We start from the raw sequence: 20804 nt of genomic DNA on the forward strand, positions 1-20804 counted from the left end.
AGCAGAACAGACTAACAACTTGGCAGGTAAATGGCTTAGCTGGTAGAGGCACTTGCTGCCACGCTTATGACCTCAATTTGATTGTTAGGGCCTCTTAGAGCCAACTCCTGTAAGTCATCTGGCCTCTACGAGAGTGCCATGGCATGTGTTCCCCCCTCCCCATAAAAAAGTGATATCAGCGGCCTTTGAAGTAGGATGGACTTCAAACACCCCTCAAAGCAATCTTCAGGCACAGATGTTTATGAAAGCAATTATTTACATAAGGACAGACGACTATTTATTATTGTTTGACTAAAGTGTTCTAAATTCTATTCAGGACTGAGAGTGGATTTAATCTAAGTAGCTGTAAGTCTGGCTGCAAGGAGCAGTGTCAACACCCAAATTCCAAAGTCTGTGAAAAGTTTTGATGAAACCAAAGGAAACGTGGACTACGTCCATCTTGCTGTCGGATCCCTCCCTTCCAGGAATGAGGCTGACGGGAGGGGTATGGACTTTCTGGCCTGGATCCATGTGCTCACCTTTTTGATGTGGGGAAGAAAACATGTATGGGAATTCATCAGAAAAGAAAGAACCGATAAAGGGCAAATACTCTCAAACATAAATCAAGGATTTTAACATACATTAAAAAACTACTTTATGACAAAGAAGCAAAAAATATCAAGTGGAAAAAAGAAAGCATATTTAACAAGTGGTGCTGGCATAACTGGATATCAACATGTAGAAGAATGAAAATAGACCCATATCTATCACCATGCACAAAACTCAAGTCCAAATGGATCAAAAACCTCAACATAAAGCCAGCCACATTGAACCTTATAGAAGAGAAAGTGGGAAGTACACTTGAATGCATTGGCACAGGGAACCACTTCCTAAATATAACCCCAGCAGCACAGACACTGAGAAAGACAATTAATAAATGGGACCTCCTGAAACTGAAAAGTAAAGGACACAGTCAACAGAATGGGACAGACTACAGATTGGGAAAAGATCTTCACTAATCGCACTGATCTCCAAAATATACAAAGAACTCAAGAAACTGAACACCAAAAGAACACATAATCCAATAAAAAAAATGGAGTACAGATCTAAACAGAGAACTCTCAACAGAGGAATCTAAAATAGTTGAAAGACACTTAAGGAAATGTTCCTTAGTCATCAGAGAAATGCAAATCAAAACAACTCTGAGATTCCATCTTACACCTGTAAGAATGGCCAAGATCAAAAACACTGATGACAACTTATGCTGGAGAGGTTGTGGGGTAAAGGGAACACTCCTGCATTACTGGTGGGAATGCAAGCTGGTACAGCCCCTTTGGATGTCAGTGCGGTGATTTCTCAGAAAATTAGGAAACAACCTTCCTCAAGACCCAGTAATACCACTTTTGGGTATATATCCAAAGGATGCTCAACAGTGCCACAAGGACATGTGCTCAACTATGTTCACAGCAGCATTGTTTGTCATAGCCAGAACCTGGAAACAACCTAAATGCCCCTCAACTGAAGAATGGATAAGGAAAATGTGGTACATTTACACAATGGAGTACTACACAGCAGAAAAAAATAACGACAGCTTGAATTTTGCAGAAAAATGGATGGAACTAGAAAACATCATTTTGAGTGAGGTAACCCAGACATAGAAAGACAGTTATCACATGTACTCACTCATAGGTGGTTTTTAAACACAAAGCAAAGAAAGCCAGCCTACAAACCACAGTCCCAGAGAACCTAGACAACAATGAGGACACTAAGAGAGACTTACATAGATCTAATCTACATGGGAAGTTGAAAGTAGAAAATGACAAGATCTCCTGAGTAAATTGGGAGCATGGGGACCTTGGGGGAACGTTGAAGGAGAGGGGAGAGGCAGGAAGGGGAGCAGAAAAAAATGTAGAGCTCAATAAATATTAATAAAAAATTTTATTAAAAAACCCAAAAAAACCTACTTTACCTTTCTTATAAGTTTTATGTTCTCTAACTGAGCAAGTTAAGAGATTTCCCATTTATTCTCGCTGCCACACGCCCAGAGCGTCTCCCCTGAGCACCAGCTCTCTTTAGAACAGGACACACGGACCCAGGATCTCCTAGGCAACCAGCTACACCTCCAGTCCATCCTTCTGCCAGGTGATCACACATCCCTTAACACAACAAGAGTCAATGGCTGCTTAAAATCACACATTGAAACCGCACTGGTCATTGACAGAAATAGGAAATCCTGCACGTGCTAGGGCTCAGTGCAGAGCTGCAGAGATGGCTCTGGGGATGGCAGGGCTTCCTGTGCAAGCCATGCATGAAGACCTGGGAGTGGCCTCAATGGCCCGTAATCCCTGGCACCAGGGTGCGAGTGGGTGGAGACAGGGGTCTCTGAAGCCAGCTGACTGTCAGATAACCCTAAGGAGAGATCCTGTCCCGGGGAATGAGGTAGAGGGTGCCAGGCAAGACACCCGGCACACCCACTCCCCCGTCGTTACATGTGCAGACGCCACAGAAACGTACGCATCCCGTTACCCACATCCCTGTTAGATCACAGACTGTTCTTAATCTCAACAGAACGTTATTCCATGCCCCCTCCAGCCAGAAGTCTCCCTCCTCCCAGGGACAGCCCGGTGGTTCCACCACTTTTTAGTTTCGTCACGTCCACAGCTCCATCTAAACAGCGGCACAAACTACATTCTTTGGTATCTGGACTTTCTGCTCTCACTGTAAAGAAGTTCACGCTCATCATTAGCATGTCGGTGATTTGTCCTTTTCAATCATGTGCTGTGTGAATATACTGCATTTATTTATTCTCTCGACTGACATCTGATTCTACCAAGTTGGGTTCTCCTACGAATACAGCCGCTATGGACAGTAGAGTAAGAGCTGTTAGCAGATGAAAGGCTTTGTTTCTTTTGTGATTACAGCTAGTTACTTGCTAAGTCTATGACCACTTCCCAATCAACGTCCAGCGTGGGTCCACCACATTACCCCCTCATCAGCACCGTGGACGCACTCAGGTCTCACCGGTCCCAGCACCTGCTGTGGTCAGGCCACGTTTCAGTACCATCTACAGTAGGAGCTCAGTGTCCTGACTGGTATCTACCGAATTTAGCAGCCCACCCTCTGTGTTCTATGTTTATGAGGAAGCACACACGCATGCACACACGCGAGTGCTCGTTCATATGCCACACAGAGCTTGTCAGAGGACAACTGCAGCAGTCAGTTTTCTCTATCTTTCTACCATGTGGGTCCCAAGGATTGAACTGAGGTCACCAGGATTGGTGACAAACACCTTATTCTCTGAGCCATTTTGCTGGACGCCCAAAGTAATCTTAACAGTGGCAGCAGAAACAACAGGGATGCCAACATCAAATGCTTATTCCCTATGAGCAGTGTGCTGAGCTTTCATATCTCCTACTTAATCCTAACAATATTTCGCTTTTCTCTTTGCCAGACCTAGCAACATGGCTCAGGCTGGTCTAGAACGTGAGGGCCTCCTGCCTTGGCCTACGAGTCCTGGGACTATGAGTGTGTGCCACCATGTCCAGCACAATATTCCTCTTAGATGTTGCTATTGCTTCCATTTCTTCTTAGGAGAAGTTAAGTGGCAGCATACAGCTTTCTCAAAGTCAGGAAGCTAACTCAACTCGTAGAGAGTAAGAAGAGGAAGCGGCACTGACCATGCTGGCTGGTAAGCCGATGCTCCCCAGAACCTACAGGAATGAGTTTCAGTTGATTAGGTCCTAACTGGCGAAATAAGGGGAGCTGAAAGTTAGCACAGTATAGAGTTCATCTCCGCCCCTCCTCCCTGCCTAAAAACCAGAAGAGAAACCACTGTGGAGCACTGAGAGTGAGGTAGGTAGTGAGGGTTACTTCAAGGACCCCCCCCCCCCGTGTGCAACCCCAGTCACAATACAGAATCTACTTTGTAGTATGTCTCTATCGTATATGACAATGGAAGAGAACAAAGACTCTCAGAAGGCAGACTCCAGATTCTGCTTTTCAACAATGTAAGGTAAAAGAAATACAAATTCTATTACAAAAAGTGATCGGCATTACTATTTTACTTTAAACTAACAAATGCTATGAAAGTCTACAAACTAGAAGGCTCAGCTGTAGATCAAATATATAATATGCAAAATAAAGAAACGAAAACCAGATAACCAAAACATTCGGAAGTCTGGGGACAGTTCCCAGTCCACGTGCATTTAGTGGGCACTGCGTGTTTGCAGGGCAGTGCGTGGGTGGCGACGTGGGCGGTGACAGAGGAAGACAGATATGACCACGTGAGGCACGGTCCTCGGTCCTCAGGGCGAGGAGAATCTGCTGGGTTTTTAAGGACAGACTCAACATCCGCAAGGGACAGCGGTTTTCTAAAGAGCATCACCCATGTTTAGAGGAACACCGACTACAGTTTATTTGATAAGAATTTTCTAAGACACAGACTTTAAACTCATAAGGAATAGGAAGGAAAAGGCCGACCCTGGAAGTGGGTGGGTTCTGGCAGATAAATGGGACAATCAGTGACTTAATGAATCACAGGAAATATGGTAATGTGGTGGGGATGGCGGGGTGTACATGACCCCAAACTCCCTCTGGAGTGCTACACAGTGGGACTAACCCACAGACGTCGTGTGACACCTTAAATTAATCCCGTAAACCCAAACACCGTTCTATTAGCAATGTACATGGGCTCTTTTACACTGTGTATCGAAAGCTACAGGGCTCAGTGATACAGGTTCTTACAACCAAGACCAACGCTGACAGCCTGAGCTTGATCCTTGGGACCTACTGAGTGGAAGAAAAGAACCAACTCCTAGAGGCTGTCCTCTCCTCTGACCTCCTCACACCGTGCTGGCCAGGCTGCATGACTACACATATGTGATTTGATTCAGGAGTATTAGTACATAAAAGCCAGGTGTGGTGGCACACACTGTTACTCCCAGTACTCAGGGGCCAGGGGTTTTCTATGAGTTCTAGGCCAGCCAATGGTACACAGCGAGACTCTGCTTCAAAAAAAAAAATAAATAAATAAATAAAATAAAAATAAAAATCACATCCCACTCAGAGCTCTAGTCCTCCCTTCCAGAGTCACCCAGCTAGAAGAGGGTTCCTCCTCGGTCACACAGAGCGCGCTCCTCTTTTAGTGCTGGTGACTAAGTGCACCAAGCTTACACCACTGCGGAACTACCACCACATGTGAACTCCTTTTAAATGTTAAGTCTGAAGCTAAGCTTTGTATTTTTGATTATGTGTCTGTGTCTTTGCATGTACACACGAGTGCATGTCCCAGGAGGCATATGATCCATTGGGGCTGGAGCTACAGGCAGCTGTGAGCTGTCTGCTGAGGGTGTTGGGAATTGAACTTGAGTCCTTTGGAAGAGCAGTATGTGTGCACCCTTAACTGCTGTGCTATCACTCCAGCCTGAAGTTAGTTTGCACTTTTTGTTTTAGATTTGTGTGTGTATATACATAAATTAAAAATAAATTTAATAAAAAATTTAAAGGAGGGTTAATTTCGAAAACAAAGAAAAGAAAGATGATGAACATTCTTGTAAAAGCCATAAAAACAAAACAAAAAACTAAAACCAAAAACCTTGAAAAACCAATTTCCAGTTGGGCACCGGGGGCACAGGCAGATCTCTGTGAGTCTGAGGCTAGCCTGGTCTACAAAGTGAGTCCCAGGACAGCCAAAGCTACAAAGTTAGACCCTGTCTCAAACACACACAAAACATAAAACAAGTCCACAATAAAATGAAGTCCACAGGAAAAATAGGGAAAGGAAATGCATTCCGAAAGAGAGCACCTGTAATTCAGACAGACGCTCATCAAAGCCCTCGGTGCGACAGTCCGGGAAATAGACTTTCTATTGGGTATCTAGGAGGCGTCGACCACACTGCTTAATACTTAGGGCTCGAGTAATCTCAGTGGGAGGGTGGCCCTGCCTAGCATTTGCGAGGCTGGGATTCGATTTCACAGTGGGGTGAGGGTGAAGGGAAAGGACCTGCAGGCCTTTGATTTTCTTCTGATACAAACCTCTCACTATCATCCAGCTGGGGTGACCTTGACTAGAAAGGATATCAAGACAAAACTTTCACTGAAAGTCAAAATGTGGTGGGGGCTGCAGAGAAGGCTCAGCCATGAGGTCACTGGCTGCTCTTCAGGAGTACCCGAGTTCTACTGCTAGCACCCAAATGGCAGCTGCTTCTAACTCAAGCTCCGGCTTCCCTGGCATTACATGCATGTGGTGTACAAACATATATGTAGGCAAAACAGCCATACACATAAAAGTATTTTTTATTTTAAAAATTTAAATAGGAAAATGTGTTTTATTACATGAATACAATCAGTGGACAGAGGTGACAGCCAGTCACTTGGTATCCTTTATACAAATATGAAAGCAAACACAAAGCCATGACTTCCTGTCTGAAGAACAGGCTGTTCCCAGAGAAGTAAATAACATGACTGGATGGGAATTCTAACAGTTAGAATTATGAAATTACTTTATTAAAGCTAGGCCTCTCCTAAAAACATTAATAAATGGCCCCTATTCTCGAGAACTGGCAACGCTCAAGCAAGACTTCACGGGTCTGAACTTCATGAGATGAGCACTGTGAAGGCTTTAGAGACTGTGGGCTCTGGGCTGCACAGCTGGAAGAGGTGAAACGCCAGCTCTCTCTCTCCACAGAAGGGGGAGAGTCACACACAAAATGCAAAGATCCCTGTGATGTGCAATGCTTATCAGAATTAACACATCTTCACATTGCTGTAATACCCAGTGAGGACAGAAAAGAGAAATCACACTAAATGTACTGAACATTTTAAAATGTACTGGCGTGCTCGGTGGGTAAGAGTGCTTGCTGCGGGTTCCTAGCACACACACACCAGGCAACTCACTTGTAACTGCAGTTCCAAGACAAACACCAAAATAGACACAATAAAATAAATGTAATTTTATAAAATAAACAAACAATCCCCCCTAAACACGACCAACCAACAAAACAAAACCACCCCCAGAAATTCTAAAGGATCAAACACAACACTATTATGATACGGTGCTGAAATGTGCTAGAAAAGATTCTGAATATACACCACGACCACAGAAAATCCTATTTTAAACAGCCATGGAGGGCATTTCATTTAAGAGGCACGTGGAAGAAAAAGAAACGATGTGGGGCTGAGCGGGATTAAGACAAGAGTGCCAATAAGCACCAAGGAAGAAGTTTAAAAAGGAAGACGAGGAGCTGGAGAGATGGCTCAGTAGTCAGGAGCACAGGCTGCTCTCCCCAGCATCTGTGACTTCAGTTCCAGGGGATCTAGTGCTCTCTTCTGGCCTACACTGGCACTAGGATGCACACACGACATATATTTAGGCAAAACACCCATACATATTTTTAAAAAATGGCCTATAGTCCTAGGAATTGGGAAGCTGGGGGGGGGGGGGGGTCTGCGGAGTCTGGTACCTGTCAGTTACACATCGCAAAACCCTATCTCAAGAAACCAACACCCGCCGCCACCACCAAAAGTAAGGCACTCAGGTCATCTAATGAGCAGGAGTCATTAGGGGCTGGAGTTTAGAGGTAGAGTGTTTGCCGTGTGTATCAGCTAGGTTCTGGGTCCAATGCCCAGCACAGAGAGGGCAGGGAATTAGAAGTCACATGTACTTTCAGCAGGTGGAACTTAAGTCGAGCAAGAGAGGTAAATAGTAAACGAGAGATGCAAGAAGCAGGAGGCGGAATACAGATGACACTGAACACCTGAGTCACCAGAGGGGACGAGGATGGCTCAGGATGAAGACAGCTGCAAAGAGCTTTGGCTTAGAAAAGAGCGGAATGCAGAAATGGGTTCAAATGAGCCTGGGACAAGAAGTAATGTAAGTGAAGAAATTGGAGGGAGGAAGCAAGGGGCGAGTAAGCCATGAAGAAAGGGAAGAGGAGGGCTGGGAAAGATGTCCAGCTGGTGGACTGCGTGCCCAGTATGCGCGCAGCCGAGCTCAAGCCCAGCACCATGCAAGTGCATATGGGGCGCCTGTACATTCTATACAGAAAAGTGTAACTAACTGTACAGGGAAACTGAAGTCCTTGACTGCAGCCCAAGCTACTGCTCTCCAAGTCTGTGAGTTCTCCTCCCAGGCCACTTCTGAGCATCTCAATGATTAGGTGTGGATGTCCAAAACCGAACAACATAACTAAACAGTAAACTAAGAACAATCAATAATAAACGACATAAATTAATATTAACTAATCTGCGGTGCCCTGCTGTGTCTTAAGAGATCTAAGCCGGTGCACAGCAGTTCTTCCTTTCTTACAAATACTACACGTTGGGCCTGTGGGCACTGTCTGATGTCTAAAACACCAGCAGCGGAGAGGAGAGGCGGGGAGACTGCTCCAAGTTGAGGCCAGCTAGGCAGGCAGTGCAGACCCTCCACCTAGGAATAGTCCGCAGTGAGGCGCACCAGGCTCTGCAGCCTTAATTTATTGCTTTCCAGGTTCACGGTGCTGCATTGAACAGTGGTGCACGGAACATCCTTGGTGTCTATGGAAGAATGCCCCCACCTCCCCGCCCCAGACAGAGTTTCTCTATGTGGCGCTGGCTGTCCTGGAACTCAGAGATCTGCCAGCCTCAACCTCCTGAGTGCTGGTGGGATTAGAGGTGTGGGCCACCACCCAGTGAAAGGACAGTGTTGTGGAAGAGGTATTTCTTTTCTTCCTTCTGTAGTGAGAAGCGGCGGGGCTGCGTCCCACCACCCGGCCACCGGCTAGCTTTACACCCGAAATAATTACACGGAAACTGTATTCTTTTAAAACACTGCCTGGCCCATAGTTTCAGCCTCTTATTGGTTAATTCTCACATCTTCCTTTAACCCATATTTAGTAATCTGGGTAGCACCACGAGGTGTGGCTTACCAGGAGAGATCTTAACCTGCGTCCATCTCGGAGAGGAGCAGCATGGAGACTCACTATGGAGACTGCCTGAAGCGTCTCCCCAACTCTACTTCCTTGTTCCCACAATTCTGTTCTGTCTACTCCACCTACCTAATTTTCTGTCTCTTAAAGGGCCAAGGCAGTTTTCTTTATTAATTAACCAATGAAAGAAACATAGACAGATAACTCTCCTCCATCATCCTTCCTTCCTTTAAATAAAGACTTTACTGTTTCTATTCTGTGTACCCGTGTGCTTCTGCATGAGTATATGCCACTCCTGTGTGTGTGCCTAAGGTGTCCAGAAGAGGGTGCTGAATCTCTGGAGCTGGAGTTACAAGTGGTTGTGAGCCGTTTTTTGTGGGTGCTGGGCACCTAACTCAGGCCCTCTGGAAGAACAGAATGGAATCTTAACCACTCAACCATCTCTTTAGTCCCCTATGATAAAGGTTCCTAGCTTTTCTTTTCAGGACCACTTTTTTATTTATTATCGTGTATATGTGTGAGACTCTGTGGAGTTGGTTTATTCCTTCCGCTTTCACACGGTTCTGAGACTTGAACTCAGGTCAGCAGGCTGTGTTGTTGGGCAGTGAGCACCTTTACCTCCTGAGAGCCATCTCAGTTGCCCTGGTTTTTCCACTGTGTTCTGTAAAGTGTCTCTTTTCCACACAGACTGTCAGCTGTGTGGATGGCTTCCTCCTCTCCTAGTTATTTCTATAACTGGCTGAATCAACACACTACATGACCCAGCACCGTTTTTATTTGAAACGAAAACTTTCGTACTTTTCCTTGCTTTTCTCTATAGAGGCAACTAGAAATAGCCCGATTAAACCTGAATCATGAGGTCAGCACATGCCAGGAGACACAATGACAGGAAGTCAAAATAACAGGAATAAGCCGCTTCCTTTTTTATCTGTCTTAGTTTCAGGCTGAGGGACTGCAATAGAGCTCTTCCCCAACTGCCCAAGAGGAGAACTGTTCTGGAAGGAAGTGACACTTCACAGCAGAACCCCCTTCCCTTCCTCCAAGGCATGGCCCTCCCCACCCCATCCCCAGATCCCAGAGGCCACAGGGAGACGTGAGCTGGATGACAACAGTAATTACTGCTCACACCTTCACAGCATGAACTGCGCTCACCGCTCACCTAAAGCTGGCTAGCTGACACCACACAATCAATTTTAAGAGCTGGCTGTAATAGACGAGGGTCAATGTTTTCATGAATAAAATTCAGATGTTTTATCCCTTAAGAACACGAGCTTCTTGTTATAAACAGTTTATGAACACTCTTCTATAGGAACGGCCTTTCCCTTTCTTTTGGCTCTTTCTGCGGGACCGTACTTCCCTCTCACTGGCTCACCCTCCCCCAGGTGGTATAGGACTCCTACCGCCTTCAGGGAAGCAAGCCACAGAGAATGGAGAGGCTTGGTTGGGAGTTTCCACCAGTTACAACCCGGTACTCTTCTATGTTCACAGTTCTGTTTTCACACAGGAAGACCTTTTTCCTTATCAGTCTGAAGGTCCACTCTGATGGCGCTGTACTGTTCTGCCCCGACCCTGCTATGAGATGCTAGGCTGTTTCTAGCATTTCCACTGCACTGAAACTGCTCCACAAACAGCCTCACTTGCGACTGTGCTCAGGAGGCTGAGGTGGGAGGAGGGCAAACTGCAGACAAACCTGGGATGGATAGTGTCTCAAAACACTAAGGAAGAAAACTCTGACAACATCTAAATATTCAATGTCACCAGTCAATAAGAAATGAAAATTAGAACTGAAACGAGAGCCTGGTGTGGGTGCAGGAACATGAAGCCGAGGCAGGACTTCTCTGAGTTCCACATCAACCTGAGCTACATAGTGTGTTCCAGGCCGGCCTGGGTTACACAAGCTCATACAACAACAATAACAATGAAATGGAAGTGACTTATGACGCACCTGTTAGAATGGTTAAATTAAAAAGGGGGCTGTACCCAATGCTGGTGAAGCTGTGGCATCACTACAACTCTTGATGGGGCATGTCTATCACATCAGAAAACTCCCTGGATAATTCTTACAAATCAAACACAATACTTGACATGGTGGCTAATGAAATCCCAGCACTTACAATGTTCTCTCTCTATCTAGAAAGTAAATATACACCTATTATTTAATATAATCATTCCATTCCTTTGTGTTCACACAAAGCCTTTTACTTGTAAAGGTTCATGGTGATTTTATTTATAGTAATAACAAAGTTTGAAATAATGCAGATACTAAAATGAATGTATAAAACAAAACCATGATGTATGTATAGAGATAGTGGAACACCATTCAGTCATAAGAGAAATCAACTATCAATACATAAAACAGCATAGATAATAAACAGTCATATGCATAGTAACAGGCTGCCCCTAACCTATCTTTGTACCTATAGGTTAGGGCATTTCTCAACTATCGTCACAGAAGCTGCTTTTTTGCAGTAGGTGGCAGTTAATACAGAGACCTGCTCTAGCCAACACGCAGAGACTAAGAGTGTGAAATGCTCAGACAAATGGGACATCTGGAGCAACGTTCCCTTCCCTCAAGGCTCATACAGCACTGACAAAGAGGGGCTGGACATGACAGGGTACCCGATACATGCATGAACTCACAGTGGCAGAGGCTATGTGCTTAAGACCCACACAAGAGTAAGCCAAGTGTGGACGGGTGAGAGGCTCCTGAACTCCCACCTCTAGCTGAGAAGCTACTGGCAACTGATGGCTGTTAGGGGATACTGGGGAAGTCTGCTATTTCCAGGGATGTAGCCTAGGCTCTGTAGATGGTCCTGTGCCCATGTACATACAGGCAGCTATGTGGGCTCAGTGGGTTTAAAAACAAAGCTCAGAGTTAAGAGGAAAAAGTGGGAGGGGGCAGATATGGGGGGAACTGGACAGAAGGGAATCAGGTAAATTTGATCAAACACACCATTTGCAGATATAAAACTCTCAAACAATAAAAAAAAAAATCACAGAGTTGAAGAAGTTCACTCTTCCACAACTAAGAAAATACCTTCTGTATGATTCCATAAAGCCAGGTAACTGATACCTGGGGACAGAAAGCAGGTCGGGGATTCAGGAGCAGTGGTGGTGAGGTTCGGCAGGGTAAATTAAAAAGGGAACAAAGAAGATCTTGGGGCTGATGAACACATCTCCTGTGGAAATGGTCCGCAGCGCACACCTGTGACGGCAGCACTGTGGCAGGGCCTGGCAGACGGGTCTTGAGCTCAAGGCCCGCTTGGGCTGAATTGCAAGACTATCTCCAAACACAAAACTATGGAGGGTTTTGGGTGGGGGAAGCTACAACATACCATCTGCTCCAAGCCACCAAGTCAACCTTACCCTTTGTCAGCTGTTTCAAAAGACAGACATTTGGTTATCAGGGTAGGGATTGAGTAATTCCAAACAAGCACTACTGGGAACATCAGAAAATACCACTGAAAAGTAAAAGCTCGGATCTTCCCCGCAGGGCAGCACCCCACCAGCACTGCTGGCTCTATGAACGTAGTTCTGCCCTAAACTGATGAACTCTGTAGCTTGGCTCGTAATGATAGTAACTATGGGTAAAGTAGTCATACCCTGTCTAGTCGGTCTCTCTCTCTCAGTTCATCAGACGAGAGCCCGATCTGTGCTGGTGTGCACACACGTGTGCAAAGCCTGACGGAAGATGTCTTTATTATTTTCCTTTTTTTCCCCAGACAGATTCTATGTGGATAGAGCTAAGTGTGGCTCTGCATCAGAGGAAGACGTGTGTGGAGTGTGTGCTCTAAATCTGATCAATTCTGTTTCCCAGAGTTTTTAAATGGCTACTGATCGCAGTCCCCTGTCCTCCTCTGTGGCAGGCACTTTCTATTTCTAGATCCGCATGGAACTACTGAACTGGGGCTTTCCTGCTTAACTGTGTAGCTCCACCCCTGGCTTCTAACAATTTAATTTTCCTTTTACTATTGAAGGGATTTCTACAGTGTTCTTACTCGGGAAAATAAAAGTTTATGTGACTCTCATGAAGATTGTTTTTCCCTGACACATGCTTCTAAACAGAAAATCATGTTTACCCAAGGTTCAATTGAGACCAAACACACTATAAATGGTCTCTTTAACAGCTAAAGTTCACATACAGAAAGACTGGTTATTACACCATAGAAACACCGCCTTTCATGGCTTCATGAAAACATGCTTGGGCTGCAGCAGAGAAGGGCCAGGCAGCTTTTCTATGGGTAGGAGAAGCACACTACTGGGAGACTGCAGGAACTGCAGGGCAACCTAGCACGTGGCAACAATTCCAGAGAGCGAGTAACGCTTTACAATCCCAGCTCTAGAGTGGGACTCAATTTTACAAACTGTAGGGCATTTACAATTGTTCCCTAAAGAAACAAAGCCTGTGTGACTTGATATTCATTAAGAAGCAACAGGTAGCCATGTGGTTTTGTTCAGAAACAAAAAGTAGAAAAAAAGACTGTCCTTCCCCTTTGAAAGCAAAAGAAAAGACCAATCAAAGCTGCTTAAGAAAGACCAAGCTGGACATTTCTAGAGCACAACTTTATTCCCAGTCCTTGAGAGGCAGAAAGGTCTTTATGAAGCCTGAGGTCTGGATCAGTCAGGCTACATAATGGGATTGTGTCAAAAAGTGAGTGTGGGTGGGAGGAAGTGGCCTGAAGAGATAAGAGATGGCTCAGTGGTTAACTGGGCATATTGTTCTTGCAGGGGGACCAGAGTTTGGTCCCCAGAACCCACTTCAGACAGCTCACGGCAGCCTGTAACTCCAGCTGGAAGGGATCCAGCACCTTTGGCTTCCCAGAGACCTCCACTTGTTGGTATGTGCTCGTGCGTATACACGCGTGAGCGCGCGCACACACACACACACACACACACACACAAATAAAACGACACCCCTAAGAAACAACTCCAAAACACAAAAACCCCTCAAAAAAAAAAAAAAAGACCAAACCCAAAAAACAAAGACCAAAGCTTTTTAACTCACTGACTATGAATTAGGAACTAGGAATAAAATCATTGCTAGTTCAGAAAGTCTACAGAGTATTTGCTAAGTAAAGAAGCTGTAAGATGACATCTAGCATTGCTACAGAACCCTAACAGACAGACAGACAGAAACTATCCCACAGATTAAATGAGATTTCACTTTAATGGGACCAGAGAGATGGCTAGGTGGTTAGGAGCATGGTGGCTCACAAAAGTCTGTAACTCATTTCAGGGAATCTGCTTTCCTCCTCTGGCTTCCCAGGTACATACACAGTGCACATACATACATAGAAGGCAAAACATCCCTACACATAAATACAAATAAATTCCAAACAGCGGCAGTACAGAATCTTGTTGAGGACTGTGCCTCTAACCCAACTGTGAATAACTCTGACTCAGGAGATGTTTAAAGACGCCTGTCTTATGGGGGAGCTACACTGGATGGAGGAGGCTGAGCTCAGCTACATCACCTACAGGCCACACACAGATGGAGTCTAACTCTTGGCCCGATGGAGAATGCCACTGGCTATCAAAACAACTCCCTTATAGAGCTCAGAGCTCCTGCTTCTCTGGATCCTTTCAACTTTTCAGACTATTCTTAGAGTAAACAGAACTAGACACATGTAGAAAAACCGCTAGCTAGGAAACACGCGCAGCAAGCAGCCAAGGCACCTGATGGCACAGAACAGAGAACAGTTTCTTCTAACTCCAACACTTGCCTGGGAGTACTGTGGCAATCTTAAGGCAATGCATCAAAATGGCAGTCATTTTATTTGTTCAACAAATATTTGACGCTAGGGATGTGGCTTAGTGACTGATCGTGTCCCCGAGTTAAACTTCAACAACAAAAATTACTACAGCAAATATTTACCAAGTATGCACATCAGGCTCTGTCACGCTTGGGGGAAACGAACAGCGAAGTGACACGCGCAGCAGGTGCCGTTCTGTGCCCGCTATGTAGACCAGGCTGACCTCAAACTCAGAGAGATCCCCCTGTCTCTGCCTCCCAAGCACTGGAAAAGTATGTGCCACCACTCTTGACTTAAAAATCTCGATACACAGGTGGGTGCCTAAAGCAGCTGTCAATATGTCCCACTGCCACTCCAATAACTACACCAATATCCACTTAAATACACTAGAGAATGACCTGCAACCCGGGATACCCAGGCCCTCTCTACATACCTTTAAAGCTTCTATAACGAGGTCCCTTGCTTCAAGTTCTCCTTCAAGAATACTGAACAGTGTCAGGAGTTCAGGCTTGCTGAGTTTTTCCAGATTCATCCTGAAAGTCTTAAACAAAGAAAACAATCAGTCTCCAGGAAGAGGAGGGAGCTTGACAGGAATGAAGGTTAAGAAGGCAAGAAAGAATATACCCTTGGGAGCTGCGACTCAAAACAACACCCAAGGTTTCTGATGCCAATCATAAACTGAGCAGGAAGAGAAAAATAAAATCCCCTGTGAATTATTGATTCCATCACTAATATCAATTATTCATTACCTTTCCCAGGCTGGTTTGCAACCCAGGTCTCAGAAAGGATCAGGAACTAATTCTGTCTGCTAGAAACTGAGGTGGAATTGGGTTCCACTGGGCACCACTTCACTAAGGAATTACTGGATATCACAGATATCCTCAGATTAGGTAACCAAACTTAAAAACTGCACGTAGAACATCCTGGGATCCCCCTTTTGTTTGGTTGAAGTAAAGTTTAAGCAAAGGTAATGTGTGCTGCGAGCACAGGAGTAGGGATCACAATGTTTACCCATCCTTCAGTAGAACAGGCCTAAACTAAGCATATGGAAAGGAGCGCGCTTGTGTGTTTTCCTTTTTTTTTTTTTTTTTTTTTGCTTTTTGAGACAGTGTTTCTCTGTGTAACAGTCCAGGCTGTCCCAGAATACCCTATGTAGACCAAGCTGGCCTTAAATTCACAGATATCCTCCCGACTCTGCTGGGATTAAAGGCATGCACATCACCACCCAACCTGGCAGTGCTTAAAAAGAAGTCCCGAGCCATGCCTTGAGATAATTTATCTGAAGCACAGATAAAGAGACAGATCTTGTCTCAAAAACAAAAACAAGTTAAAATGTGAAGTAGACCAAGTAAGTGTTTTTCTCAGAAACCTGAAAATGACTTCACCCACAATTGATAAATTATGAAAAATATAAACAAACTAAACATATATAAAGAAATGCCTTTTTGAGAGACCCTGCCTCTCAAAAAAACCAAAACCAAAAAACAAACAAACAAACAAACAAAAAACAAAACCCAACAACAAAAAAGGATAAAATTAAAATGAGTAGATTTTACTTTTCTCTTTAATTGTGTGCCTGTGTGCAGGTCTGTGCATGAGGACAGAGCCCGTGGGCCAGAAGACGACACCGACTCCTCTGGAGCTGGAGGTACAGGAGGCTGGGAACCACCTGATGGGTGCAAGGGCAGCCAGTGCTCTTAACCAAGGAGCCAGCTTTCATCCTTTAGCTTATTTCTTTTTTTAATAACCACCCTATGTGGTGCAGGCTGGCCTAAAACTCACTATGCAATTCAGGCTGGCCTTGAAATCTTAATCCTGCTACCTCAGGCTCCAGAGTGCCAGGAATAGAGTCGTGAGTTAGTTTAAATATCTTAATGAGCTAGGCTACAACAAATTTAACTTTTTATGGCCATTATTTTGTTCCTTGAGATATGGTCTCACTATATAGAGCAGCTCAGCCAAACTTCTTATGTAGATCAGGCTGGTCTTCACTTGTGGCAATTCTTGGCCTTTACTTTCCAAGGGCCAGGATCACAGCCTGTATTCCTTGTTCACAGTGATGGCTTCCACAAAGACATTTTCATTCAACTGCATCACAATCTTGACCATATTCACCTCCTCAAACATTCTCCTTTCTCCCCAGGTACACCAATCCTCTTCCCCCCCCCCCCCCCCAGTCTTGCTTCTACTTTCATGGGGTGTGTGTGTGTGTGTGTGTGTGTGTGTGTGTGTGTGTGTGAGAGTGTGTGTCTCCTTTCTCCCTGCCTCCCTCTTCCTAGTCTCCACAGTCATGGCTAGACTTGAAGTTGCACAATCTTTCTGCTTCTGCTTCCTGAAATTACATCACACTTGGTCTTATCATCATCTTGACAGCCACCCTGATAGGAGAGATGTAATCTCAATGTATTTATTTGCTGTCTGAGAATGTCAAGTATTTTAATTTTCCTGCTTTTTTGGCCATCTGCACTTCTTTTGAAAAGTGTTTGTTTCATTAGCCCATTACTGATAAGGTTGGTTTTTTTTATTTGTATTTATTTTACATGTATTTATTTTTGTATTGTGTGTGTGTATGTGTGTGTGTACATGACACACATGCCAAGGCTTATGTTCGGAGGTCAGAAAACAACCGGTAGGGTTGGGTCTCTCATTCCACCATGTGGGCTCCAGTGATTCAGCTCACGGTGCAAGGCTTAGAAGGAAGGTCTTTTTCACCCACTGGGCTATCTTGCCAGCCTAAGCTCTTGCAAACATTACTCTTCAGCCTTGTGTTGCTGGTGAAGTTTTCTCCCACTCTGTAGCTGTCTCTGTCCACGACTGTTTCCTTGGCCGTGCAGAAACTTTCTCTCATTCCATTTGTCAGTTCTTATTTCCTGAGCTAACTAGTCTTTTTTTAGAAATGCCTATATCTATATCAAATGTATCCCCTAATAGTTTCAGGTCTTAGATTGAGGTCTTTGATCCACCACATTCAATTGATTGTAGTACAGGAATATCATTTATCCAGCACATTTGTTGAGGAAGATGTCTTTTCTCCAATGTATGTCTTTGGCATCAAGTGGTCACAACTGTGCAGGTAATTTATATCCAGGCCCTCTATTCTGTCCCATTGATCCACACATCTGTTTTGGAGCTAGCTGCACACTACTTTCGTTACTATAACTTGAGACCTACGGTAAATATAAGAAGAATATACCTTGAGGTAATGTGACATCTCTAACATCACTCACTCAGGATTGCTTTAGTTGTTGTTCCAGGTCTTTTGTGAGTCCAAATTTGCATTCGGGTTGTTGTTTCTATTTATATAGTGAAGAGTTACTATAATTTTGGTGGCGATTGCAGATTCTGTAAATTGCTTTTGGTAAGAGGCATTCTCATGATATCAACTCTGCCGACCCATGAACATACAAGATCTTTCCATCTTCCAGTGTCTTCTTCAATTGTTCTTCAGTGTTCCAGCACCTTCCCTGTGGGCACAGTTTACACCCTGGCTAGGTTTATTCCTAGGCGTTTTAGTTTTGCCCATTTTTTGAAGCTACTGTGAATAGGGCTGCGCTCCTGAGGCCTTTCTCATGGTGTGTGCCACTGGCACATTGGCACGTTTTCTACTGGTTTTGTGTTCTACTACTTTGCTGAGTGTTTACCAGTTCTAAGAGGTGTTTTCAGTCAACCTGTTTAACAAGCTCACATTTCTCCAAGGATCTGCTAATAGCGTGGCACCAACTCTAGCTACCGTCTCGGAACACACGCAGGTAGAAGGCAGTGGTTCCATCAGCTATGAAGGGTCTCCCACCAGGGAACACTGCACATGACTCTGTAGCTTCCAAGAGAGGACACACACTATCTTCCTTCCATTTTATACCTCAACTGTAACTGTCATGGCTTTTCTTCCGAGTGACGGCAACACGGTGAGTTCATATACTCTCCTTATTCTTCAATTGAAAGCTCAGGGGCACTCAGAGAAGCCACTGACTCGCCTTCAGGGCTGCTGTGCTCAAGTGAAGGAGAACATGCACAGATGTGTACTTCAGTGTGTCACCAGAGCATGTTCTAGCATGTAGTTCTCAACATAACCTCAGCTCTAGATGCTAACTTCTTGTTAGTGGAGTCCAGTGAGTCTCACAGTAGCATTAAAGACTATGCGCCATAAGTTACTGTGTGTGTGTGTGTGTGTGTGTGTGTGTGTGTGAGACAAAGAACACAATCCCAATTAGAAACCCCCAACAAACTTAATAAACCTGTCTATCAGTCCTGCCTTAAGCAACATAGGACACAACAAAGAACCCAAGTCTTTGCAGCCAGGGCCAGGTCTGCATCTTCCTATCTGAATGACTGGGAGACTTCCTCCTACAGATGACAGGATGATGGGGCTTTAGAAAGCTTTACTGGAAGACGGCCAGAGCTGTTTCAAGCACTAAGTTCCTTCCTTGTTTTTTCCTTTTCTTTTTGAGATGGGTTTTTCTCTGAAGTCCAGACTAGACTAGCCTTGAACTGACAGCAAGCAGGCTTCCTGTCTCGGCCTCTCCAGTGCTCAGAGTACAAGTATAAAGCACTACACCTCGATCAACGACTTTAAATAAAAATTTAATAACTTATCTACTTCTTATTTTGTGCGGATGTGAGGAGGGCAACACGCGTGCCATGGCGTGAACAGGGAAGTCAGACAGCAACATTCAGGAGTCAGCTTTCTCCTTTGCCTTTGGTTCCAGGGATCAAACTTAGGTCATCAGGCTTGGGCAGCAAGTGATTTTATTCAATGAACCATCTCAATGGTCCGGATTGAGTAATTATTATTTTTCGACTTGTTTTATTAACTTATTTATGTATATATGTACATCTGTGTTATGTGCACCTGAGTACAGGTGCCATTATTTTAAAGGTCAGCCGAGAGCATCAAATCCCCTGAGGCTGGAGTTAACCTGTAGCTGCTACCCTATGTGATACTGGGAACTGAATTCAGGTTCTGTAAAAGAACCTTCCCTCCCTCCCCCCACCTTGAGCTCACAGAGTTCGGCCTGTCTCTGCCTCCAGAATGTGGGGATTGAAGGCACGTGCTACCACACCCAGCTATGCAACAAGCACTCCTAACCCCTGAGCTATCTCCCAGTAGTTTCGTTCTCAAACAGATCTAAAGAAGGCGTTGGACAAGCTGCCCCTCTGCAGTCCTGACCACACCCAGAGGCCAGAGCCTCAGGAGTGAAGCTGGGTGAGGAATTAAATACCGGCTGAGCTGTGCTGGTTCCTTACCAGGGGTTCATGCTCTTGCTTTCCCCCGCCCCCAGAGATCAGAAGGTAGAAGGATATCCTTTCATGCTCTTCCTCTCTTCCCTTGATGCGAAGAAGGCACACCACAGATACCAATGGAGCAGAGCAAAGCAACAGCCCTCAATGACTGTTCACATTATTCCCTTTTCTTCAATATTTTTAGAGTCTTTACATATTTTTGTTTAGAGGTCCAAAACTGTAAGTCGAGTGCCAGTGCAGTAAAACACAGGGGCACAGAGTGCACAGTGCCAGTCCCGGCTTGGACAGGAACAGCTAGATGGCCATGAGGAACACACAGTAAAAACAAAACAATCAGGCTGGGTGGTGCACACCTTTAATCCCAGCATGCAGGAGGCAGAGGCAGGTGGATCTGAATGGAGGCCAGCTAGGCTACAGAATGAGTTGGAGGACAGCCAGGAAAACCATGTCTCAAAACCCAAAACCTAAACAACAAGAAACAAATTAGTGCTCTCCAAAGTCCTTCTTAGTCCACACTCCACCTAAGAACTGAAGGTGAAGCTCCGTGGTGTGCACTGGCAGTCTAGATCCTGGGTTCTACCCTACACCATGAAAACAAAAGCCAACACACACGCACGCGCGCATACATTCTCTCTCTCTCTCTCTCTCTCTCTCTCTCTCTCTCTCTCTCTCTCTCTCTCTCTCTCTCACCCACTCTAGCTAGATCAGACTGTACCCAGATCAAAGTCTCTGACCTGCTATGGTAATATACATTTCTATGAAAGAATAAAATTACTGTCACCTTCAGAGTTACTTAAATTATAAAGCAGCGTAGCCTACACACACACACACAAATTCTATTTTTTAATCAATGACATGAAGAATAATACTTCTGGGGATGGAAATATAACTCATTGGGTAAATTGTTTGCTGTGTAAGATAAGAACCA

At 44.8% G+C, this 20804-nt stretch overlaps 1 protein-coding gene across 2 annotated transcripts in view; it reads right to left on the reverse strand.

Annotated features, from left to right (window-relative positions):
• Positions 1 to 20804, reverse strand: part of Cttnbp2nl (CTTNBP2 N-terminal like) — a 47870-nt gene that overhangs the window by 12727 nt on the left and 14339 nt on the right. For both annotated transcript variants that reach the window (XM_038311219.1, XM_038311220.1), the window contains exon 3: positions 15069 to 15176. In XM_038311219.1, coding sequence (XP_038167147.1) covers positions 15069 to 15167 — 99 coding nt within the window. In that variant the 5' untranslated portion in view covers positions 15168 to 15176. The remainder of the gene's footprint in view (positions 1 to 15068; positions 15177 to 20804) is intronic.

The sequence above is a fragment of the Arvicola amphibius genome, chromosome 14 (assembly GCF_903992535.2).
Source record: "Arvicola amphibius chromosome 14, mArvAmp1.2, whole genome shotgun sequence".
NCBI lineage: Eukaryota > Metazoa > Chordata > Mammalia > Rodentia > Cricetidae > Arvicola > Arvicola amphibius.